At 50.2% G+C, this 22,454-nt stretch overlaps 1 protein-coding gene across 10 annotated transcripts in view; it reads right to left on the bottom strand.

The window, feature by feature from the left end:
* AFDN (afadin, adherens junction formation factor) overlaps positions 1-22,454 on the bottom strand; it is a 138,740-nt gene that overhangs the window by 9,348 nt on the left and 106,938 nt on the right. For 7 of the 10 annotated variants that reach the window (XM_029223505.1, XM_029223511.1, XM_029223507.1 and 4 more), the window contains 8 exons: positions 15,407-15,472; positions 15,143-15,216; positions 14,653-14,771; positions 13,020-13,214; positions 12,345-12,436; positions 11,827-12,012; positions 8,731-9,663; positions 360-473 (listed from right to left, as the gene is read on the bottom strand). In XM_029223505.1, the coding sequence (XP_029079338.1) occupies positions 360-473; positions 8,731-9,663; positions 11,827-12,012; positions 12,345-12,436; positions 13,020-13,214; positions 14,653-14,771; positions 15,143-15,216; positions 15,407-15,472 (1,779 nt within the window). The remainder of the gene's footprint in view (positions 1-359; positions 474-8,730; positions 9,664-11,826; positions 12,013-12,344; positions 12,437-13,019; positions 13,215-14,652; positions 14,772-15,142; positions 15,217-15,406; positions 15,473-22,454) is intronic. The other 3 variants (XM_029223508.1, XM_029223512.1, XM_029223515.1) reach the window with 1 other exon arrangement.

The raw sequence follows: 22,454 nt of genomic DNA, 5'->3' as shown, positions 1-22,454 counted from the left end.
GAAGGGGGAGGGGGACAGCCAGGAGGAGAAGGGGGAGGGGGACAGCCAGGAGGAGAAGGGGGAGGGGGACAGCCCAGAGGAGAAGGGGGAGGGGGGACAGGCAGGAGGAGAAGGGGGACAGGCAGGAGGAGAAGGGGGAGGGGGGACAGCCAGCAGAAGGGGGAGGGGTACAGCCAGGAGGAGAAGGGGGACAGGCAGGAGGAGAAGGGGGAGGGGGACAGCCCGGGGGAGAAAGGGATGACAGCTCAGAGGACAGGGCCGGGGCCCGGCTGGCCGACCGGGCTCCAGTTTCAGCGGCGGCCCCCTTGCGCGTCCCGGGCCCCTCAGCCGCGCACCCCTCGCCCTCAGAGCACCAGGACCTTTTCTTCGGCCTCGCGCCTGGCCCGCTGCTCCTCCTGCCGGGCCCGCTGCTCAGCCTCCCGGGTCCGCATCTCCTCCAGCTGCTGCTGCCGCCGCCGCTCCTCGTCCTGCAACTGAGGACAGGTCCCGTTCAGTGCGCGCCCGGAGCGTCCCAGCGCCAGACACAGGACGCGCACACGACACAAGCACACGCATGGCTGAGGACAGACACCAGGCGGAGGTCACGGCGGACACCAGAGCCCGCCATCTAACGACTCCGTCCCCACCGCTCCAGAACTACGCTTCCATCGACTGTGGCTCAGAGGAGGAGGCATTTACCCTGGACGCTCACACGTGAAACAGCACAGTTCTTTCACTAGGACATACTCAGCTGAAGCAGCTCACGTGGAGGCAGAGACGGGCTCCAGCGTACGGAGCCGGGAGACACACTGGCCCACCCCCTTCCTTTGCCCCGGTTCAGTTTCCACCGTGAAGGTCAAGAAAGACTCCCCACTCTCGCGGCCCGTGGCAGGTGAACACTAGCCTCTGGATGGGGGTGGGGTGAGGCCCACGTGGCAGCAGAAGCTCCAGCGGGCCAGCGGCCCGCCTCGTCTCAGGGACACGGCTTCTAGCTCTCCTCCCGCCCGTGCCTGTCCTGGCCCTTTGCCATCCGTTCCCTCTGGGTCCCACCCCAGACGCCAAGAATTCCTTCCCAGTTCAGGGATCCCCCAAAGTCTGATTCACAGAATGTGAAGCTGAAATTCGGGAGGAACCTTACTGGAACTCTGTCCTGCTACATGTTTGTCAAGTAAACTGTCCATCCTGTTCGAGCACCTTCAGTGTCTGGGGCCTACAAGCCTGCCTCCCGGGACAGTGGTAACTACTAGTCCAAAAGCCTTCCTGCTGTTCTAAAATTCATCACCTCATTGCTGTCTATCTTTCGTCCTTCAGGTTCTGCCTTTCTGACACAATACAAAACAAATTTAGTATCTGTCCTTCATACCATTCAAATACTTAAGGACACCTCCAAACCCCTGAGACGAATTCTACTCGGCTTTCAGCTCCTGTGCCCTCCTGGTCACACTCCGCTGTGCACTACAGGTTGAAAAGGCCTCAGGGAGCCGCGAATTAAAAGCGCATTTGACTAGCAGAGAACAGAGGAAGAGTCTCTCTTCGCCATGTCCGTAGGCTACAGCTACTTTTGTAGCTACAGCCTAAGGTAACGGCGACTTGGAAAAGCTCGCATTCGCCATTTACTTCTTCTCTGTTCCAGACCTGGGCGTGGCACAAGAGGTGACTCAAAATTTGAAATTAAAATAGCACTGAGGCCATCTAGTTCAACCTCTAACCACGGCAGGAACCCCTGACATAAAATCACTCAAGGTGTACTTCAGAATCTACGTAACCACTAGCTGTTCTATAGGTTACTCACAGCAAACCCAGAAAACGTTAACTTCTGGATCTGAACTGTCGGAGTGTATTTTTTTCCTAAACAAAAACAAAAACCGAACAACTTGACTCTTGCTTGGCTTCTGTGGAACAAAAACTATATCTGGTGGGAAAGTAACTAACTTGTGTAATCACGCTTTTTCATGTCAGTGAACAAAAATAAAACATCTCAGAAAAAAATTAAAATTCCCTTCTCAAGGAGAACAAATTAATTTAACTACCTCTTTAGTATACTCTAGGTATAAGCCTAGAAGGATGCTAGGATAATTATTAGGTTTTGGAGGTTTTGGAGCAGGAGTAGACACTAATGATTAAGAAGCATGGAAGCAGTCGGAAGTGCCCTGCTGCGTGGAGACGCAGAGGAAAGGACTCACCAGGAATTTTAGAGCCATCAGCACAAATTATGGGACACAGCACCCAAATAAAAATAACAAAATACAACAGCAATTGATCACATTAAACACGTGCAGAAGAGTAATTTGTGGAAGGATGTAAAACTGCACGAATGCATCAGAGGTGTTTCTGTTACCCAATAAAGCAAAAACTCATTTCATTATGCTCTATCAGTACTTTTTAGACCTAATGAAAAACAAGTTCTGAGCAAGAAAATCAGTACACACTGAATCAGCTCCTGTAAGTTAAACAGGATAATTTTACGAAATCAGAGCCATTTCAATTCTCATAATTAAAGGTACAGAACTCTATCTTATAAATCTATCAACAGGCATTTTCTCTTAAAATCCTGACGGTGGTAAACAAGGAGCCTTCCCCTCGTGCTGTTTCACTGGTTTCTATTTTAAGGTAGCAGATGAACCAGTGCTGTTAGAACTAAGGCAGTTTCTTTCCACTCTTTGATAAGCTGTTTCAGGTATTTTCATTTTCAAAACACAGGCTGTTTTGCTTTTCAAAAATATGCTGCTTTACTCAGAAAAAAAAAAAAAAAAAAAAAGAGAGAGAGAGAGAGAGAAAAGAGAACCTCTTACTTTTCCCCCACATAACAGAGCCGGGTGGTACACCGAGGTGTACGGGTTACGTCTCACAACAGTTAAAGGGCACTTCAACTTAAGTTGGGAAGTTAATGGTTCTGAGAGCCAGTGCCTGACGGGGCCTGAACACTGTGAGGTTACATGAAATGCAGACAAGCTCGCTGTTTCACATTAAAGGAACGAAAAGTCGCATGCTATCAAAACAGTCTCGTAGGAAGTTCTACTTGGGGAAACTAGACTTGAATAGACATAGTAATCATTCTTATAGAGTGAGTCAAGACAGCCCAGACTGAAGCTACTCCAACCAAGAACTAGGCTGGGATTCTGAAAGCAGCACGCAAGCCTGACCCAAGGCCTTGCGATACTGAGGCAGTCCGGAAAAAATAGTTAAAAAAATAGTACGTTGAGGTCTGTGTGTTTAGACTTTATACTTTTTTTGGGGAATCTTTCCGGACCGGGGCACGAACCCGTGTCCCCTGTGTCGGCAGGCAGACTCCCAACCGCTGCGCCACCAGGGAAGCCCTATACTTTATACTTTTGTTCCACAAAAATACGGTAACTTGTATCTTTAATTTCATGTTGAAATATCTGAATACAAAACGGGGCCAAAACATCCTTTACTTTTTGACATTTTCTCTGAAAAGCAAGTGTAAGTCTGTTAAGCACGTCACCCTTTCTCTCTGCAGGCCTTTTCGGCTTATGCTCCCACCCATTAAAAATACTCACCCTAAAACAACTTTAAGGCCCCCAGATAGAGAGGCCCCGATAGGTCACTTATTAGGACAGGACTCTGGCGTCCTGTCCTAGCACACGCAGCTTCCTGCCGCGTCACCAGCTCTCGGCCCTCCGTCAGTGGGGCTCCCTGCCCAGGGTGCAGCCGTCCCCTTCTTTGTAACTGAAGGAATACAATTCTGTCCAGAGTTCTAAGGGGAGACCTACAGGTGCAGGCCTACTCCAGCAGCAGAGACAGGTAAGAAGCGTGGCTCACAGCAGCCCAGAGCAGACATGTGACGTTCGCCTAGGGCATCTGTTCTCCCCCTGACACAACCACAGGAACTTCGTGTTCTACTCCCAAACGCACACATGCTGGTTTGAGTATGAACTTATTTCTCCTCCTTGAATAAAACTGACGCTTCCCGAAGGTGGGCTGTGTCTACCCTCCAGCCTCAACATCCCGGGCAGGGTCTCCCACCTGAACAGGCAGAGAATGCTCTGCTACCTTCTGAGACAGGCCCCTCCGCAGGTACAACTCTCCGTTACGGTTCCTACTGATTCTTGCTTGAGGTTTCTACAAAGCGTCTAATTCAACTGCTTCCATACCTGAGATGCTCCGGAGGGCTATGGCCAATTTCTACATAAAGGCCAAACAAGAAGGCAGCCCACAGCGTCTCTGAAAACACCCCCTCCCTGCTCTACCCAAGGGTGAGGGATTCTTCCCGTGAGCTGTTGCGTCATCTGAGACGGAAGATGAACCACTCAACTGGCGGGAGGCGAAGCTGCGACGGGCCAGCTGAGAGACCGCTGGTCTCGGAAGTGTCTCCTTGACAGATGGTTCGCAGTAACCGTTGTACGAGCAGCAGACATTTTCGTGAAGCACAAAGAATACTAAATATGAACCCAGAATATTCTGGTCAGGATCTCTACTCTCAGTCTACACGACATTGGGTACTAGGCCTGCCCTTCTCGTCTGCGCACGTTGCAGCTGTCACGGACGAGGGGGCCACAGAAGCGGTCACCCAGCCGCCTAGAGCAGTGAAGGCTGAGCTCCCCTCCTGTCTGCAGGGGGCAGGACCGGCTGCCCTTCAGAGGTCAGCAGGGCCAGCAGGTGCGGCCGCAGCGCCGGGTGGGCCCGGGAGGCGTCCTGCGGGCCGGGAGACCCGGGGTGCTTCTGGAGGGGCAGGGGGCCGCTGCAGGGTCGCGGGGCTTCTGCGACCTGCCGGGCGGCGGCAGCCGTGTGCAGGAGAGTCTGCAAAGGGAGCACGGGCCCGGGCGAGCGAGCCACTCTGCAGGTGGTCAGGTTCCCAGGAAGCTGGGAATCCCTCTGCGGGGGGGGGAGAGGCGCCATGGCAACCGCAGCCTCCCCAGACTGGGCGACTGGGAGAGTCGGGCGCAGCGGGGAGGCTGCAGGTGCAGCAGACGGCAGCTCGCCGTCCCGTCCCGTATGCAAGTGCACGGGAGGCTCGGGTCCGGGAGGAGGTAGGTGAGCGCAGGGGAGGGCGGCCCTGGGCCCACGTGGGGCGACGGGCACTCAGGGACCCGGGGACCAGAGCCGCCAGGGCAGCCTCGCCACCTCTCCGAAGCTCCCATTTATCCCACGCGTCACCATAAATATCCCGGGACAAAGCCTAAGGAAAGGCCTTACAGACCGCACAGGCGGGGCTCTACACAAGTGGGCACACGCCTGTACCTGGTCCCCATCGTCTCTGGGGGGCCCAGTGCCTAACAGCCCCCAGGACTAGGCAAGAGCTCAACCTCTGCTGGGGAATCAGGCTAAGAAATGCTCGGAAACATGGTGCTTACCGTCAACATCAGCACCCGAAATAATTGTCTTTTAAAGGAAGAAAAACCCGAACTACGCCTTTGAAAGAAAAATCTTAGTGCACCCTTTACCCTTGGGTATTGTCACTCACCTGTCACCACCACGCCCCCCCCCCCCCCCCCCCCCCCCCCCCCCCCCCCCCCCCCCCCCCCCGCCCCCGCCCTGCCCCGACTCAGGATTCTCTTGGGGCGGCAGTCGGCGCATCTCAAAGCTGAGGCCCCAGGCTGCCTGGCCTGCACGCGTGTGACAAGGACCTGGTACCTGAAGAGGCGAGTGGGACTGACTGGTGTCTCCCACCCCCTTCCATACGGACACCTTAACACACAGAGAGGCAGGGAAAGAAGCAGATGCTTCTCATCTCTGTCTCATACGGAGAAAAACACAAAGCCCAGAAAACATGCCTCTCAGTCATCGAGGAGAGATGTTTTCAAGAGAGGTTTCCCTTTGGAGTGACACTGCCATCATGCTATTTAAATTGAAAAAAAAGAACAAAACAAAACAAAAAAAGGAGGGCTGTTATTTGGTGAAAAGGCCATTAGAGTCAAACCTGGATTCAGAGATTTTTTTTAAAAGTATTGTCAGATACTGGCCTTATATCATTTAAAAGCTGACTAACAAATGTTGACTTAAAGTCAGTATCAATACACCAGAGCATGAGTGTCTGGCAGCCGAGAGAGGTACCGCCCTCAAGCATGAGGGTGCTAAATGACCAACTCAATTTCCCCAATATGGACATAAAACACATCACAGTTACAGTAGAATGCGACCTCAAGTATTTTTTGGCAATGAACTGGTATGGCTGATAAACTAAACTAAAATCATGTGGTGTTATTGAAGAAAACACAGAATAAATGTTTACTGGAAATTCCTCTTTCTCTGCCAATAGACAGTTACACCCTAGACAGTTACATCTTAATTGGCAAACAATGTCAATACCAGTTGAACTGAGCTTCTAATAATGAATACTTAAAACGTATTTCTAATGTAACAAGAAAAAAAAAGATTACTCACTGCAAAACTTCTCATCTGCCTATGTATTTATGAGTACGTAAGAATACAGAGTACGAATTTTAAGACTAAAACTGAGTAAAGGTCAAAACCATAAACAAACAGTAAGTAACAGTTAAAAAGTAACAGAGAAAAGCAAAGAATAACTAAATCTAAACACATTCAAAAGCATGCTTCTAGAGTCAGGGAACTACAGATCCTGATCTAGGACACCCCTGAGAACCAGATCTACTGAAAACATAAAACCACCACCACTAAAAGGAAAAAAAGGAAATCAAGACAGGAAAAAAGTACCCAAGGGAAAGAAACAAGAACATACCAAATCTAGAACAGAGATTGCTGGTATAGCAGTCTGCTGCAGGTAACAGAGAAGGAAAGAAAAGAAAGATGAAGTGTGAAAAAAAGGTTCAGTTTAGATCTGTATCCGCCACCAGCGTATCTGTGGTTCCCATGCTCCATCTGTGTTTGAAGGACAACCCAGTGAGAAAAGTACGGAAACTACAGACCAATTTCCAGTATTCAGAAACAGAAAAGTGCCCACATGGTATTAAATCCTTGAGCTTTATTATTAAGACACACAGCAACTAAAATGAGTAAAATTTCCCTTAGCTCTCTTATTTGGAGACTAACATATTAATCTTAAAATAAGTAATGATAAAACACACAGATACTTTAAACTATCGTAAAATGTCGGAATTCATACTAAGAGGCTTTGAAATATTCAGTGTTTTAATCATTTGGAAAAACTGGGAGACATTCAATAAAATTTTAGCCTTCAGAGGAAAGCATAATTATAGAAATACTGCAACGTGGTTTCTAACTTCTCCCTCAACAGTAAATATTAATGACGTCCACTTATTTACCATAAACATCAGCTTTAGATTCAGAGCTAAGGCTGCGTCAGAGGTAAGCCTTCCTGCCTCGCATTGTGGGGACAGAGCCCCAGGGCCACGGCCACAGCAGCCTCGCCGGGAGCCCACCTGCAGCGCGTCCACTAGGACCCGGGTGGAGCAGGGGTGGGCGGCCGTGACGGGCACACAGCTAACCCCCTACAGACGGGCCAGAGTGCTGACCAGAAAGTGGAAATAGTTCAAAGGACCCTTATGCGAAAGTAATCGGTCCGTCATCAAACAGCTGCTCTTTCAGACAAAACAGTATTGATGGTAAATACAGTTGTTTTTGAGGACATTTACTACTGATGACTTGGAAACTACTAATAAAACAATGTAATGTTTACCATTTAGACCTTCACTTGAGAAATTTAAGTTTCCTCAGAGAAATTCCAGCTGAATTTTGGACCAAGGTACATATACGTCTGCTTGAGAACACAGAGCTAACAAGAAGTGTGTGCGGTGACATTCCAGGAAAATAATTCACAGAGCAAAGTGAAAAGGCATCACAGTGCCGGCTCAAGGCACTCACTGCCAAGGCTCCAGGATTGAATTTCATCCTGAGCTGGAAAGATTCAAGGGTCTGACGGGACAGGAGACCCTTGGTTTAGGTCTCCAGTACAGATGACATCAGAGGTGGAATTAGAAACAAAATCCAAAAGACAAAAAGGACATGCCCTTTGCTGTTTTTTTCTCAGAATACTGCATTATATCTGAAAAAAAAAAATCACTAAAGTGCATTAACGTAAAATGGTCCCTAGCATTCACTGCAAATTAATACCAGTAAATGCTTCTCTGTCAACAACTCTCCTGATACACAGGGTAACAGAGAATCTCAGATGTGGCACTTTAACAAGCGACTGCATTAAACTAATATAAATTTAAATTTTTTTCTTTGAGTTGACACAAAAGGAATAGAAGCTCTTTTTATAACATGCAGAACCATGAATAAAATTCTAAGTTCTCACTCCCTTTAAGCTACCACTGAAATATAATTGCTTAGCACTTTAATAACACTCGAGAGTCTCCATCTATCTGGGCCGTGACGTCGGACCTGACCCTGCAGCTGTGAACCGCCCCTCTGCTACCCCTGGGGAGCACGGACCATGGAGACCAGGGGCAGCCCGTCCCGGCATGAAGCTTCAGGGCACAGCACGCCTGCCTCCGTGTGCCGGCGACGGCGGCAGAGCGGGGCAGTTAACAGCCTGTCCGGCCCACAGAGCCTGAGAGACGTTTACTCTGCGGCCGTTGCAAGACACGTTGCCAACCCCTGATCACGGTGATCACCGGTTTTTAACGCGTCTTCTCCACCCACGTGCCAGGCAGACGGCCGCAGCCAGTGGGCGCCCCACAGCTGTCAAGCGCCGTCGGACCGAGCAGAACCAGCGCCTCTCCAGCACTCGTGCCCAGAGCATCTCGCCCCGGCGCCGCAGGACAGCAGCTCCGGCCACGCCCACGCCCCGCGGAGGCTGGGAGCCCGTGCCGCGTGCCAGCCCACCCGCCCGCCCGGCCCCGTTACCCGCGCTCTGCGCTCGGCCTCCAGGCGCTGCATGAGCAGCACGGTGTCCACGTCGTCGTCCTCCTCCTCCTCGTCGTCCTCGTCCTTCTGCTTGGACTCCTGCAGCCGCTTCTGGAACTGCCACTCCAGCATGAGCTTGCGCAGGCGGTCGCTCTCCTCGGCCGAGCGCTCGGCCTTGCCCTGCAGCTCCTGGATCTCGCGGCTCAGCAGGTCCACGATGTGCAGCTGCTGCTGCTTCTCCAGCTTCTCCCGCGCGTCCCGCTTCCAGGGGTCGGGGGACAGGCTGTCCCCCGATGCCAGCTCCTCCCTGCTGACCGTGATGTACTGCAAGTCCCGGCGCTCAATGGTGCGCGGCTGCTGCTGGGGCTGCAGCTCCCGGATGACGGTGTCTGGGGCTGGGGCGCGGGCGGGGGCGGGCGGGGCGGCAGGCGAGGGCGGCCCGGGGGGCGGGGGCCCGGGGGGCGGCGCCTGCGCCCGCAGCTGGCCCAGCCTGCGCTCTTGCTCCCGCCGCCGGCGCTCGCGCTCCTCCTCCAGGCGCGCCTTTTCCTTCTCGTACCAGCGCTGCTGCTCCTCCCGCTTCTTCCGCTCTGCAGCCGCCTGGGCGCCGGTGGGAGGCGGCGGGAGGGGCGAGTCCGCGGGGACTCCGTCCCCATCGCCGTAGTGCCCGGGGGGCGGGTCGGTCCGCACCGGCGGGGAGGCGGCTGGGGTCTTCCAGCGCCCAGGGCCGCTCTTGGTGAGCGTGGACGCGGGGGTGCCCGCCTTGGAGGGGGGGCCCAGGTGCTCCTGGCTGGAGGTGCTGGAGCCCAGCGAGGAGCCCTGGTTGAGCCACGCGTCGCCGCCGTCAGACCTGTGCTCCGTCGCCGCCTCCACCCTCTGCCGCTCCAGGTGGTACGCGACATCCTCCCGGAGCTCCTCCTGGGACCGGGTCACACGCTGGAAAAAGAAAACGGGAAACTGTTGTGTTTCAGCCACCGCCAGAAGTTACTGAAAGTACATAAACAGTTCAGCTCAGGAAGAAAGGAGTGTTAGGGAAAGTGCGGTGAGCGTACAGGACGGGCCGAGGCTGCCCGCACCCAGCGCTAATCCCGCGACGGCGCTTTCCCAGAGGACGTCTGTATCTGTTAGAAAGCTAAAGGGGAAAAGGAAAGCGGCGCGTCCTGTCCACATCAATGGCCAAACAGCGAAATGCACGAAGGCTCGGGCTCTCCACATCCGGCACCGTCCTTGTTCTGGGGCCTCACGGGCGTCCGCACTGCGGTGCCAGACACGGGCATGTGCTTAGTCCGGTGTCGTGAAGAGCGAAAAGAACTACTTCTCTGCAGTAAAATTCTAATTAGCATTCAGACTAATTATCAAATGCTAGCCACGTGATCCATCCGCGACTTTCTGAGTCCCGCCAGCTGACCACGGGCCCACGGGCCCACGAGCACATAGAGCCGGGCGTGGCGAGGAGGGATGAGCCTGGACCCGAGTCTCAGAAAGGCAGCGGGATGATCTGAGGGACACACCCGCTGCACGTGTACGAGACAGAGTGAGCACACCTGCCCCCGAGGCCAGTCCTGCGCGCGGAGGAGGCACGTCGCAAAGTGGCGTGATGCGACTGAAAATGATTTTTTTAAGATGCTGGGGGTAGGAGTTTATTAATTATTTCTGGCTGTGTTGGGTCTTCGTTTCTGTGCGAGGGCTTTCTCTAGTTGTGGCAAGCGGGGGCCACTCTTCATCGCGGTGCGCGGGCCTCTCACTGTCACGGCCTCTCTTGTTGCGGAGCACAGGCTCCGCATGCGCAGGCTCAGTAGTTGTGGCTCACGGGCCTAGCTGCTCCGCGGCATGTGGGATCCTCCCAGACCAGGGCTCGAACCCGTGTCTCCTGCATTAGCAGGCAGATTCTCAACCACTGCGCCACCAGGGAAGCCCCCAGAAAATGATCTGCTATGATGTCCCAGCCAAACAGTTTTCTTTCCAGCCCTATTAATGAGTAGAAATTGAAGACACAAATCTGGAAAATAAACTATTTCCCTTTTCTCAAAAGGCACACCAAGAACAAAAAAATGAAATATATCACTTGAAAAACCAGCAGCCTGCCAGAAAAATGGAACATGTACTTCCCACATTTTCTACAGCTTTGCCGTGTGTGCAGAAGCGCAGCTCTGACTACTGGGCGCATGACCTGCAGCTCACACGAAAGCACGACCAGACCGCCTGCTGCGTGTGGACGGCACTTCTCGAGTACAAAGCTCTGGAGTTGGTGCATCCAGACAACACGCCTGCTAGCCCTCGCAGCCCAGTGACAACGGGGTCGTCCTTCGCTTTCCCCGAGGACTTCACTTCGCTGCTGATGCCCACTCACCACCCCCCTCCCGCGATAAGTCCTGTCAAATTCTTGGTCATTTCAACATCCACGTAAGTGACCCTTCAGCTCCCTGGCCCTCCTCCGGTGCTTATAACCCACGCTGGGAGGCCGAGGCAAACAGCACTCACAGGCCGTAGGCATGCAGGTCCCTGGCGCTGTCCAACCCCCGTGCCTCCACGCACAGAAGGTGGTCTGCCTCAGGGCGAACAGAACAGCCAGGCGACTCGTGCCCTGGCCCTTCAGACGGGGCTCCTCCCGGCCTCGCTCACGCTGCCCCTGCCGAGGCGACCCTCCTTGGGCCTCTTACCCTCAGCTCAGAACCCAGCTCACGTAATTACGGTCTAGGTGAGCGTCCCACCCCAGCTTCAGCTTCAGCTTCACGGGCGGGACCACGGCCGTCTCAGCTTTCCCGGGGTTTGGAACAGCCGCCGATGCGCGCCGAGTGCCGGGGACGCCTCCTGCTTCCCCCCCCCCCCCCCCCCCCCCGCCCCACTCCAGGATCAGTGAGCCTCACCTACAGACCCTAGTTAAGCCTTTAGCAAGAGAGCAGAGAACCACCTTTCACGCTCAGTATTCTCTCCTATGCCCTCTTTTCCTCAGGTGACCACGAAACCCGAGAGAAACAAAGAGAGGAACAGCAGTGCTGCTCTGCAGAAAATGTCAGCTGTGCCCCGGAAATCCCTCCGTTTTCCCGCAAGCTGGTCCCCTTGAGGGCCAAAGACGTGTCGGGACCCCGCCCCTCTCACCTGGACTGTAGTACTGGAGTGGCTGCTGTCCGTGTGCACGTGGGGCTTCTCCTCGTAACGGGGCCACTGGTCCTGAGGAGGAGCCGTGCGGTCCTGGGACTTGGAGGCCGGGAAGGTGAAGTACTCCCTGGTGTAGGTCTGCGTCGGGATGGGGTAGGCCTCGGCTCGGGGAGGAGGGGTCTGCTCCTGCAGATGGGCAGAGAGAAGGAAGCTGAGCTTTCCGCAGTCCGTACCACAGACTGATCTAATTTCCAATGCCCTCTTTTAAAGTAGGATCCGTGTATTTTACAAACGGTGTTAAAAATTTAAAGTGTTGGATCCTGTACTGAGAATAATTAGAAAACATTTTGTTTTGCCCCGACTTACTAACTGAAAGCTCATTTACCCATTATATTAAAAATTCAAAACCCAAACACTCAGGAGCCAGAAACCATGAGAACATTTTCCTAGATAACTCAGGCCCCCTGGGGGAACCCAAGGGTCTGCTGTCGGAGCATCTGTGTGCTCACGTCTCAGACCTCAGCGCAGAGGTTTCCAGTGGAGACGGACGTTATCTTGGCCGCTGTCCCAGAGGTGTAGGCGCCTTTCCCGCTGGGACTAGGGGGCTCATCTGTTGGTGGAAAACAGGAAAGAAAGCTAATGTTAAATAAACAAGCCCGACATAACTTCGCGAGAGCTCTTTACAGGCAGTAACCTCGCGCCGGGCACCTGCACGCCGCCAGCGAGGTGTCGAGAGCACAGACACAGAAACAAGGCGCGTGGAGGTGAGGGCTCACCTCGCCCACTCCTGCCTCCTGAATCATCAAGAGCCCGGAGCCACGAAGCTGTATCTGCGAACCTGGTATCTGGGGCATGTCTCCTCCCAGGAAGCTGCTGCCTCCTGCTGACAACCCTTTAACACCATAAAGACTGTCTGCTGCCCCCCGGGGCGTCCAGCAACCTGTGCTCCCCCCTCATCAGTGTACCTGCCCAGGGCACCCAGGGATCGAAGTTCCCGGACTAGTTTTTATTTCCTGTTAGCACCCTAGCTGTAGCATCTTTCATGGAGAACACATCCCAGTTGGCTAATCTACGCAGGTAATAATGTTCTTTTATGCGCAGCAAAGCCGGGGCGCCCTCCTCCCTCTGGCTGTGAGCGGGCACGTGGCGGGGCGCGCGTCTCAACGGGAGAAGGGCCGCGAGGCTCCTCTTACTTGCGACGTTGGGGCTGGAGCGGTGGTCAGCCCTGTTTTTCATCAGCCTGTCGTCGCCAGGCAACTTCTTTGGTTCGCTGTATTCTGCCCAAGGCATCTGAGGGCTCTCCGGGGACCCGTTTTGAGCTGAATTATTATACAGCTCAAAACCCTCACTCTTTGGTCGGGGTTTACCTGATCCACGACGATCTGAAACTGAAATCAAATCACCTTCATGATCTGTTCCTTTGTTCAAGATCTTATCTTAAACACCGTTTAGTCTTAAGGGAAAGGAGAAGCTACAAATACTTAAAACTCCACAAGTAAGAATCTGTTCTTACCAGAAGAAATGAGGTGATTTTTATATAAAAGTAAAATCTTTCTGAAGAATCTCTAGGAAGTTTTCAAAGGAAGCAACATTTAAGGGTCACTGACAAGAAAAACTACTCTTTCAAAGCTCATTTTCTCACTAGCTTACCTGCTTAGGTAACAGGATTACTGTTAAAGTGACTCTTCTGGCTGAAACATAAACTCGCGTCCCTCAGTTTCTAAAATGTGTATTAATTCCTTTAATCACCCAGGGTTGCTGTCCTCATCGGGAACCGCTGTCACTGCTGTGATTACTCACTCTTTACTTTTTAGCTTTCCTGTCCTCTCACTCAACGGCCCTGACCTATTATTTATTCCAACAGTTTTTCCCTCGTTGGTCCTAAACTCATCATCTAGTTTGCTTCTTTCAAATGACTATAAACTAAGACATCAGACAACCAATATGTTAAGTACCATGTCATGAAAAAAGCAAAACCACGGTGCTGTGTGAAGGCCTTGTGTTTGTCTGGTCCAGCCTCTCAGTGCTTCGGCTGCAGTCACTATTAGGCATGGGCTCTGGGCTCGCCCAGGGCACTGGCTCTGGGGACGTACACGGCCAGCCAAGGACATACAAAGTATGTGGTGATTTCACAGACAATGGGCATCATAATGGTTTTCCCCTGGTTTCTCAACTAATTCTTTACAAAGCCCCACATTTATACTGATTTTATTCTGAGGTTTTTGATGTACCTACAAAACCACGGTTCCCACCAACAAATTATTTATTCAAAAACTGAGCTTTTTAGTTCAAGGGAGCTCTCTACATAACAATCACGCCCTATCTCAGAGCGTGCAAGACCGAAACAACTATTCGTACACACGCGTGTAAACATTCCTTCGGGAGAGAATTCTACTTGTTCTTTGAAGGCTTTACATCCCGTGTGTGTTTGTCTGTCAAAGATGAAAAGTCATTCCTCCACTTACTACCGCCCAAGTGCTGCCCCGAGTGCGGCTGGCACGTGGAACGTGCGGGGTCCCCTGCAGTCACCAGGCGTGTGCACGTTGTCAGTGGCTCTTGCGGGGGGGGGGGGGGCCCTAATAAACTACCACCACCGTAGCGCGACCGGCCCCAGCAGCCCATGATCTAGTAATCCTGGGCACCGCGTTCAGCCTCGCGTCCTTCTTTAAAACCGGGGTAGTAACGACAACAGGGCCTATTCCACAGGGTCTGTGAGTATTAGAAGAGGCCGCGACTGCAAAGAGCCCGGCACACGGCAGGTGATCAGTAAGCATGAGCTACGGCTGGCAGCAGTCAATGGGGGCGGCGGCGACCCGCAGTCCTTACTTCTCTGCATCACGGGTGACGGCTGATTGAGCAGGGTAGCGAGACCGTGATAAATGGCTCCTTGCTTTGCTACTTCCAGCGTCACCACGGAGCTTGTCCTTGTCATCAGTTCTGCTGCCCTGGGAAGAGAGCATCACGGCTGTAAGAAGAGTGATTCAGGCACCCGTCCTGTCGCCACGGCAGCTCGTGGTCAGGGCGAGGCCAGCACGCCCGCCGGCCTCACCCGCCAGCCTGAGTCAAGTTCTGACAGACTACCTCCCTCTGATTATCAGTAAGAACAGTAGATGACTTCCAGAAATTTCAGCAAGTGATAAGAGTCAAAGAAACGTATTCAGACTAAAATACATAATTTTCACGTACACTAAGACTTTTACACTTAGAGAGGAAGGGCGTAGTTTTTAGCATGGTTTTTCGTCTTCCAATTCCAAAATTTAATACGAAATATCCCTAAAAAGTGCTCTTAAGCTTTAAACAAATAAAGAAACGATACCTTTCTTGAGAGAGTCCTACCAGACTCCGTCCATCCACGCTGAGGAGCTGGTCACCTGCAGCCAGCCGCCCGTCCTGAACACACCCGGAAGGCATGCGGACAGGAGAGGAGGGGGGGACAGCAGAGGGAGAAGGGGGGAGAGGAAGCCAACGGTAAGTACGCTCAGACTTGGGTTTTCCACAGACTAAAACAGCCGGAACATCGCATGTCGTTTGTTAAACACACGACGCGCTGAGAGCTGGCCGCTTTAAGAGTCATACCCACCACGTCAGCGGCACCTCCTTTTACAACAGACTTGACGTAGATTCCAAGTTTGTCTTGACCAGCACCCTAAACAAAAACAAGGTGGAAAACACCGCACTGAAAATACACAGTAAGAAACGTAAAAATAAAACATGCATATAGATGACTGTAAGTAAAGTCTTAGCTATTGTTTTTACATGAAAATTAGAATTGCGAAAACTATATTAATAGAATTAACACTCCGGTAAATATAAAGAAACTAACAGGAAATGCACCTACTCTGTCTTTCCAAATTAAGAAAAACTACTTCTGAAAAATCAGTCGATCACCAGTCGGCTGGCGAGGTGACCACGACCGACCTGCAGTCCTGCAGGCAGAGATGAGTCCTGACGGCACAAGTGTACGTGAGCCACGCTCGCAGCAAGCACTGCTACTCACCTTGATAAAAAAGCAGCTCACCAGAGGGTTTCTGCGTTCCAAAACGTACCCACCCCCCCTTACACCCTTAAAGTTTAAAATCTAAAACAAGGAAAACCTTCTTGTGGCAAACAAGAAGAGGGACTTAGGTAGAGACAATTATGCGGAAAATACTCTACACGGCTGCAACTTAAGGATCACGCGCTGTAACCCTAGGGAAGTCCTGAACTACAAGCACCAGCCCACGCAGCGCGCGCGCACTAGCTTCACTGCACGTTGCATCACGGACGGGCAAGGAGCCCCTGTGAGGCGGATGTGAGAAATGGACACAGTTGCCTTATGGAATCGCCAGTGTTCTATTTGGACGTTACAACTACAACGTAACATCTGAATTTTAGATAATTTATTAGGGCCACCAAAGGAAGAAGCATTCATACGTATGAAACGTCATTTGGATGTCACTACCAATATTCTACAACTGAGAACGTATTTCGAACCTCAGTACTTACGAAATATTGTATCACAAAAGCAAAAATATAAGGTATCACAGGAAGGTATAAAGGTAGTTCAACCAATGACTTAATTGACACCAATTTTCTACCACACTCTGGAACTCCCCAATTTCCACTTGAAAACTTATTTTTCCCTTTAGTTAACAGAACAGGGTAAAAGAGGGCAGTCTGCCCAACCTCCCGCCTCAGGGAAAGCCCAGCAGGGGTGCCGTTTTGTGAGCCTAAGAGCACCTGCCACTGGCCTCTTTCTGAAGACCATACACACTGCCTCAACACAACAGCTCCACTCCAGGTTTCCTGGGGTTACATTATCTGGGAGCTGATTCTACAAAAGCTCTACACACGGTAAGTAAAATCCGTATTCTCCTCAGCAGCTCCTGACCCTCTGGCTGAGGTTTCCCGACGGTTCCCCTCAAGACCCCTCTCCTTTTCTGTCTGTCTATACGTCGACATCCACCACCCTGCCTCATTATACGTCTCCTGCCCGGTCCAGACACCCAACCACATGCCCCGACGACTCAGCTGGCCCTTCTGCCTCACGTAAAAAATTACTGGGATACTGGGGAAATACTGTACTTTTCTGGGTACATTTGAAATTTCACACACACACGTGTGTGTGTGTACATATATGTATATATAGTCACTCAATAAACGGGAGCTTTCTGAATTTTAGCCTATCGCTTAGCAAAAAAGCAACAAATACAGCTTTCATCTGACTTCCCTTGTGCCAATATGGTTTCCTTGAACCTGAGGCCTAAGATATCCGTGGGACACTACTTCTAGGGCAGCCCCCCTGCCCCATCTGTTAAAGTGGGCACCCCTCCTATATTACCTAATTAAATGACTCCTTCAAATAACATGCTATACTTTGATGCAATCTATGATTAACTACCTAATTGGGCTGTTTGAATAACAGCTGCGTTCATTCCGCAAATAGTCACTGAATGCCTGTACCACCCTAAGCTCTCTGGGTACGTGAACGAACAAAACAGACGCCTCCCCACGTCCCCACCCCCAAAGGAGCTCATATTCTAGAGTAGTTTTCTTTGCGGATGTCAGATAATTATTTCTGACCGGGGTACTGAAAATCCCTCTTTATCTTTTTCTGCAAACGCTGTGTGATTATTTCCTTGTAACAAGGCCAGATTTGGGGGGAAAGGTTCTAAAAGCATAGTTACTTTTTTCTTCTGCTCTCTATTTGACTATTGAACTTCAAAATCCCAGTTTTTAGTGTGAATGGACACACTACATTTTCACAAGCGTTATTTTTTGGGAATGCAATACGGTCCTTGTAATTTAGATAATAAAAACTGTACTTTTAATAAGATAGTCAATCACTACTACCTTTGACGAAATCTCTAGCAGTAATACCAGTAAGACAGTATTTTTAGTAACTGATGTAAACAAAATACCAAATACATATTTGGATATTTTAAAACAATAAATCAAGCCCTCCTCCCCATTTCTGGTATGAAAGATTATTATTAAGAAAGAAAAAAAATCTCATTTATTTGGACAAATTAAAGTGATAAGAAAACTTTAATCTTTTTAAAGTCACAAAATAGAAAGTATAAGAAAACCATGAAAATGCTGTTCTGCTTCCTCCGGATAAACCAAGAACTCGCAAACGCGCTTTTCGCTGCATACCCGTCAGGGCCTCTGTTAGTCACAGCTTTCCCTCCAGGAAGATGCCCCGGCTGCACGTCCACGATAAACTGTAGCTTCACTACATTATTACTTCCTGTCTTCAACCTCTTCCTTTAGACCAGTAATCACACGCCTGTGGGTGACTACCGGGCTCTAGGATCTCACGACCGCTCTGTATTTTAGACGACTAATACACAGGCTTAAATTCAGCAGACTCCACATGAGCTGCAAGTAGCACTGAAATAACCCAAAATCCTAACGTTTCTAAATAGATAATTTATTACGCATTACATGCAATACGAAATTTAATAAATCTAAGTTTTAAGTATTCAAGTAACCGATCCTGTAATAGATATTTGATAGCATCATTTAAAAATTTTTTTTATTGAAGTCACATCTTTAAACAAGCATTAGTTTACATTATAATTTCAGAAAAATTCTGGCAAAATGAGGAAAACTCTCCTTATGACTCACCCGCTGGCCCCCTCTATCCAACCTGCCTTAGAAAATTCCCCTTCCGGAAGCGCATGCCTCCAACAAAGCTCTCCTGACCCAACAGGTCACCAGCTATCTGTCAGTGGGCACAAGCCTCCTGCATATGGCGCCCAAGTTCAAGTTCAAGCACACCACACCCACCTGATTGCCCTGCACATCCCCCCTCCCACCCCCGGTTGCCAGGTCCTTGCTTTTATTTATGCTGTTCTCACCACACAAAACGACTTTCGGATGCAATGGCTCTGCCAAAATCCTTTCATCACTGGATCCCTAGGCCCACCTGCCGGCCCACTCACCTTGCCAAGGCCAGGCAGGATGCGACCTCTCGCTGGCTCATGTTCCCATGGGATTTCCTGTGTTCCCTCACACGGTTGGTTACAGGCGGCTCCTCCCCTAGCTCCCTGCCAGGGCCGCTTCCCAAAATCCCTGCAGTCAGGCTACAACAACGGGGTCAACTCCTTATTTTAAAAACCCTCTCTGGGGAAATCCAGAATCTTACTGAATGAATACGTTGGCAGGCTACGAAGCAGCTGACATGCGCGTTATCTGGGAGCTGGCAACACAGCACTGCGGAGCTACTGGTGTGAAAAGTTAGAAACCTCAAGCATTTCTGACTGAGACACTCGGACCCACCGCTGTCAGGCAGCGGGTGACGAGGAAGGCATGGCGCTGAAGAACTGCTGGACTTACTGCCTCGCATGACGGGAAGTTACCTAAATTCTAAGTCACAGCCGCTCCTTTTAGTTCCAAGTAAGTTCAATTTATGCTTCCTTGTCACAAGGAAGAAACGAGAGGTCATGATTATTAGAGACCTCAATTCAGAAGACCACGAGCATCTAAAAGCTCTACTGAAGGTTCGTCATAAAAACTGACTTTAGTTAAAAGTCATCAACAAAGCACCATGAAAAAAGATGATCTTTTAAAAAGACTCTCGGGGGTAGGGAGATACATAAATAATATTCGAAGACAGGGGTCCCCAACAGCCGGGCCACACAGCAGGAGGTGAGCTGCGGGCGAGCGAGGCAAGCTTCATAATCCGCTCCGGATCCCCCCATTGCTCTGATCCACCCCCACCGCTCACATCACCGCCTGGGCCACCCCCCCCAGTCCGTGGAAAAACTGTCTGCCACGAAACCGGACCCTGGTGCCAAAAAGGTTGGGGACCGCTGCTCTAAGAGGTATCCAAACTTTGGTTGGCATTTGAATCTTCCAAATGTGGTCTCAACCTCGCACTATTTACCTAGTGAATATTCCTCACTTAACAGAGCACTCTGCCTACACGTCTGTCAGCGTGTCCCTTTCTGCAGACTGCCTGTCTCTATGGGGAGGCCCTTCCCTCTTTCCAGGCTGGATCCCTCCCATCTCTCCTTATTTGAATCTTCATGGGTAGCTCATGACTATAAACTGGCCATAAAAATCTGTAAATGCAACTGCTGTACAGATAAAATTACAGTTCCACTGGTAACCGTTTTAGAAAGACAAAATCAAAGATGAATATACCACCTGGAGATGAAAGAACTCTAAGGAATTTCTTACACTCTCTCTCTCTCTCCCTCTCTATAAAATCGTCATGGATAGTTACTTTCCATCCCAAAGACCGCAATCTTTGAGCAACGCTGAGGTGATCCAAGGCCTCAATCTGGCCAGAGCAGCCCTGGCTGGAACGGCCCCTGTGACTGGGGAGACGGGGAGCTGGTGAGCTGTGTGGGTCCCTACCCACTACCATCTGTACTGGGAACAGGTCAGCTCTTGGAAAAGACATAATCGTTCCTCAACATTACAGAGCTCTCTGCCTCCCACCCCATTTCAGCTGAATAAAAATAAAAACGTTATAGACTATGATAAAAAAAATGAATAAAGCAAAATTTATTAATTCCAGAAATATTAAACCACTTATGTCTCATTTCTACATAATCATGCACACACTAGCCCAGTAAGACTGAACTTTAAAAAAACTTACTCGACAAATGCTATTAAGTTCCTCTCATTTACGTACGCCCGAAATTAAAATCCATTTTATGGTAATTCTACTTTTCTGATTAAGAGATGAAGACGGAGTCTACAAGTTATACCTTTTTGCTGCTACATATCAAGGCATCACATCTGTCATTAGAAGAATGTAAAGGTGTGCTGCCTAAGCACTGACCAAAAGCCAGCGAGAGGAGAAAGTACGCAGAGAGCTTTCCAGACGCCCGCCGGTGACGGTGCGCTAGGTGTGTCTGGCGCGGCAGCCACGAGGCCCAGGGGCTGCTGAGTGCTGGGACGGCGGCTCGTCCAAACCGAAATGTGTAGTTCAGTGCAAAGCGCACCCAACTCAAAGACTGAGCATGCAAAAGAAGAACCTAAAATGTCTCACTAACGACTGATATCACTACACGTTGAAATCACAACTACATAAAAGAAGATACACTACTAAAGTTGACTTCAGTTTCTTTCTTTTTAAATGTAGCTAATAAAAATTCTGAATTACCTACACGGCCCACGTATCCTATTTCTATTGGACATCACTGCTCTAAAACTATAAGCTTTTCATGGCATATCTATGCTATTAGTAACCAAAGATACTAGCAATAATCTATAATTATGCAGATAACTGTGTAAAAACAAGGTCTAACTGCAACACAATATATACGTTAACATTATACACCCTGATTTCCAACGATGAGAAGAGAACCACAGTATAATAAGTAAATATATAAAGAGTAAAGTATTTTAAGAATTACTTGCCTAAAGCTGTCTAAACCGGCATTTGAAAAGATATTATTGTATTTTTGGTCCATGTTATTTGTAAAATTAAAATGAACAGAATAAGCATAACCATGTGGAACTATCCATTCCTCACCTGACAAATCCAATTCCTTTTTAAAAACTGTCTTCTGGAAAGCAGTGATGTGTTCCAAAGGCATCAGGAATTACGAATTTCACTAGACACAACTTTGGAATTAAATATTAAAAGTCCATTAAAAAAATCAAAACCACACTTTCCCTTCCAGAGGCACTGATGAGGGCAACACGCAGTACAGCACTCGAGCTGCTGTCTGGCATTTGTGGCCTTTAACGTAATTTCAGGCGGTTAGAGAATGGGGACCACACACACTAGCCAGGGGCACAAAAGGCGGCAGAGGGCTAGATCCTCAGTCCTGAAAAAAGCAGTTAAAGTGAAATAACAAAGGTCACTCCTGTGTGGTCTCAGTATTTAACCTCAAAATGCATCTTGGAGCTGCTTTCCTTTCCCTTAAAAGGGAGAGAAGAAGGCTTGAGGAGAAGGAGTCTGAGAGGAGGAGGAGAGAAAGAAAGGGCAGAGGTTGAAGGGGGTGAAGCAACACCACACCTGGAATTCACCTGCAGAATAAGTACAGGAGAGAACGGCGGTCAGCTGACAAAAATGATGCCCAAACAGAACGACAGACAGCAGAAGCCGCACTGCGCTCTCCCCAGAACTGAAAGAAACACGCACCTGTCAGTCAGCTGCCTTATGTACCCGATGAGAACCGGCTACAAGTTTAGAAAAGGCTGCTCCCAAATATCCTGTTTGCTCTAAATCTTCTAAGGCACCTTGGGAAAGACTGAAGCACAGGTGCTCTCACCTCCCGCTCAGAGAGACTCAATCAGAAGGAACCCCGCTTCAAACATTCCAGCTGCAATTTCTGAGTGAGTGTGGGAGTGTGATATGAGTTACAGCATAAAAACATCATCAAAACACAATCCCGCCCCGCCGCCGAGGAAAAAAAAAAAAAAAGGCAGCAGCAGGAGGAAGACAGACTGGCCGGCCACAGCAGCATGGGTTCAGCCTATTGTTCCCGGTGTGGAAACAGCCTGCACCCCGGCGAAGGCTTTCAAACAATCAGTGGGCTGAGCCGACCTGAGAGCCAGGAGTATTTAAAACTCATCAGGCAGATTCAGTACAATGCTCTGCCCACCCGCCCCTTTCTCAGTGCTCGGAGCTGCTTTAGTTCTAGTCAGACAAGAGTTCTGATTCATAAACTACTAAAGCTCAG

This window comes from Monodon monoceros, unplaced genomic scaffold (assembly GCF_005190385.1).
Source record: "Monodon monoceros isolate NGI ecotype Baffin Bay Population unplaced genomic scaffold, NGI_Narwhal_1 Super_Scaffold_15, whole genome shotgun sequence".
In the NCBI taxonomy this organism is placed as follows: domain Eukaryota; kingdom Metazoa; phylum Chordata; class Mammalia; order Artiodactyla; family Monodontidae; genus Monodon; species Monodon monoceros.
Note: the sequence above shows the minus strand (reverse complement) of the source record. Positions and strands in the feature narration are given on the sequence as shown.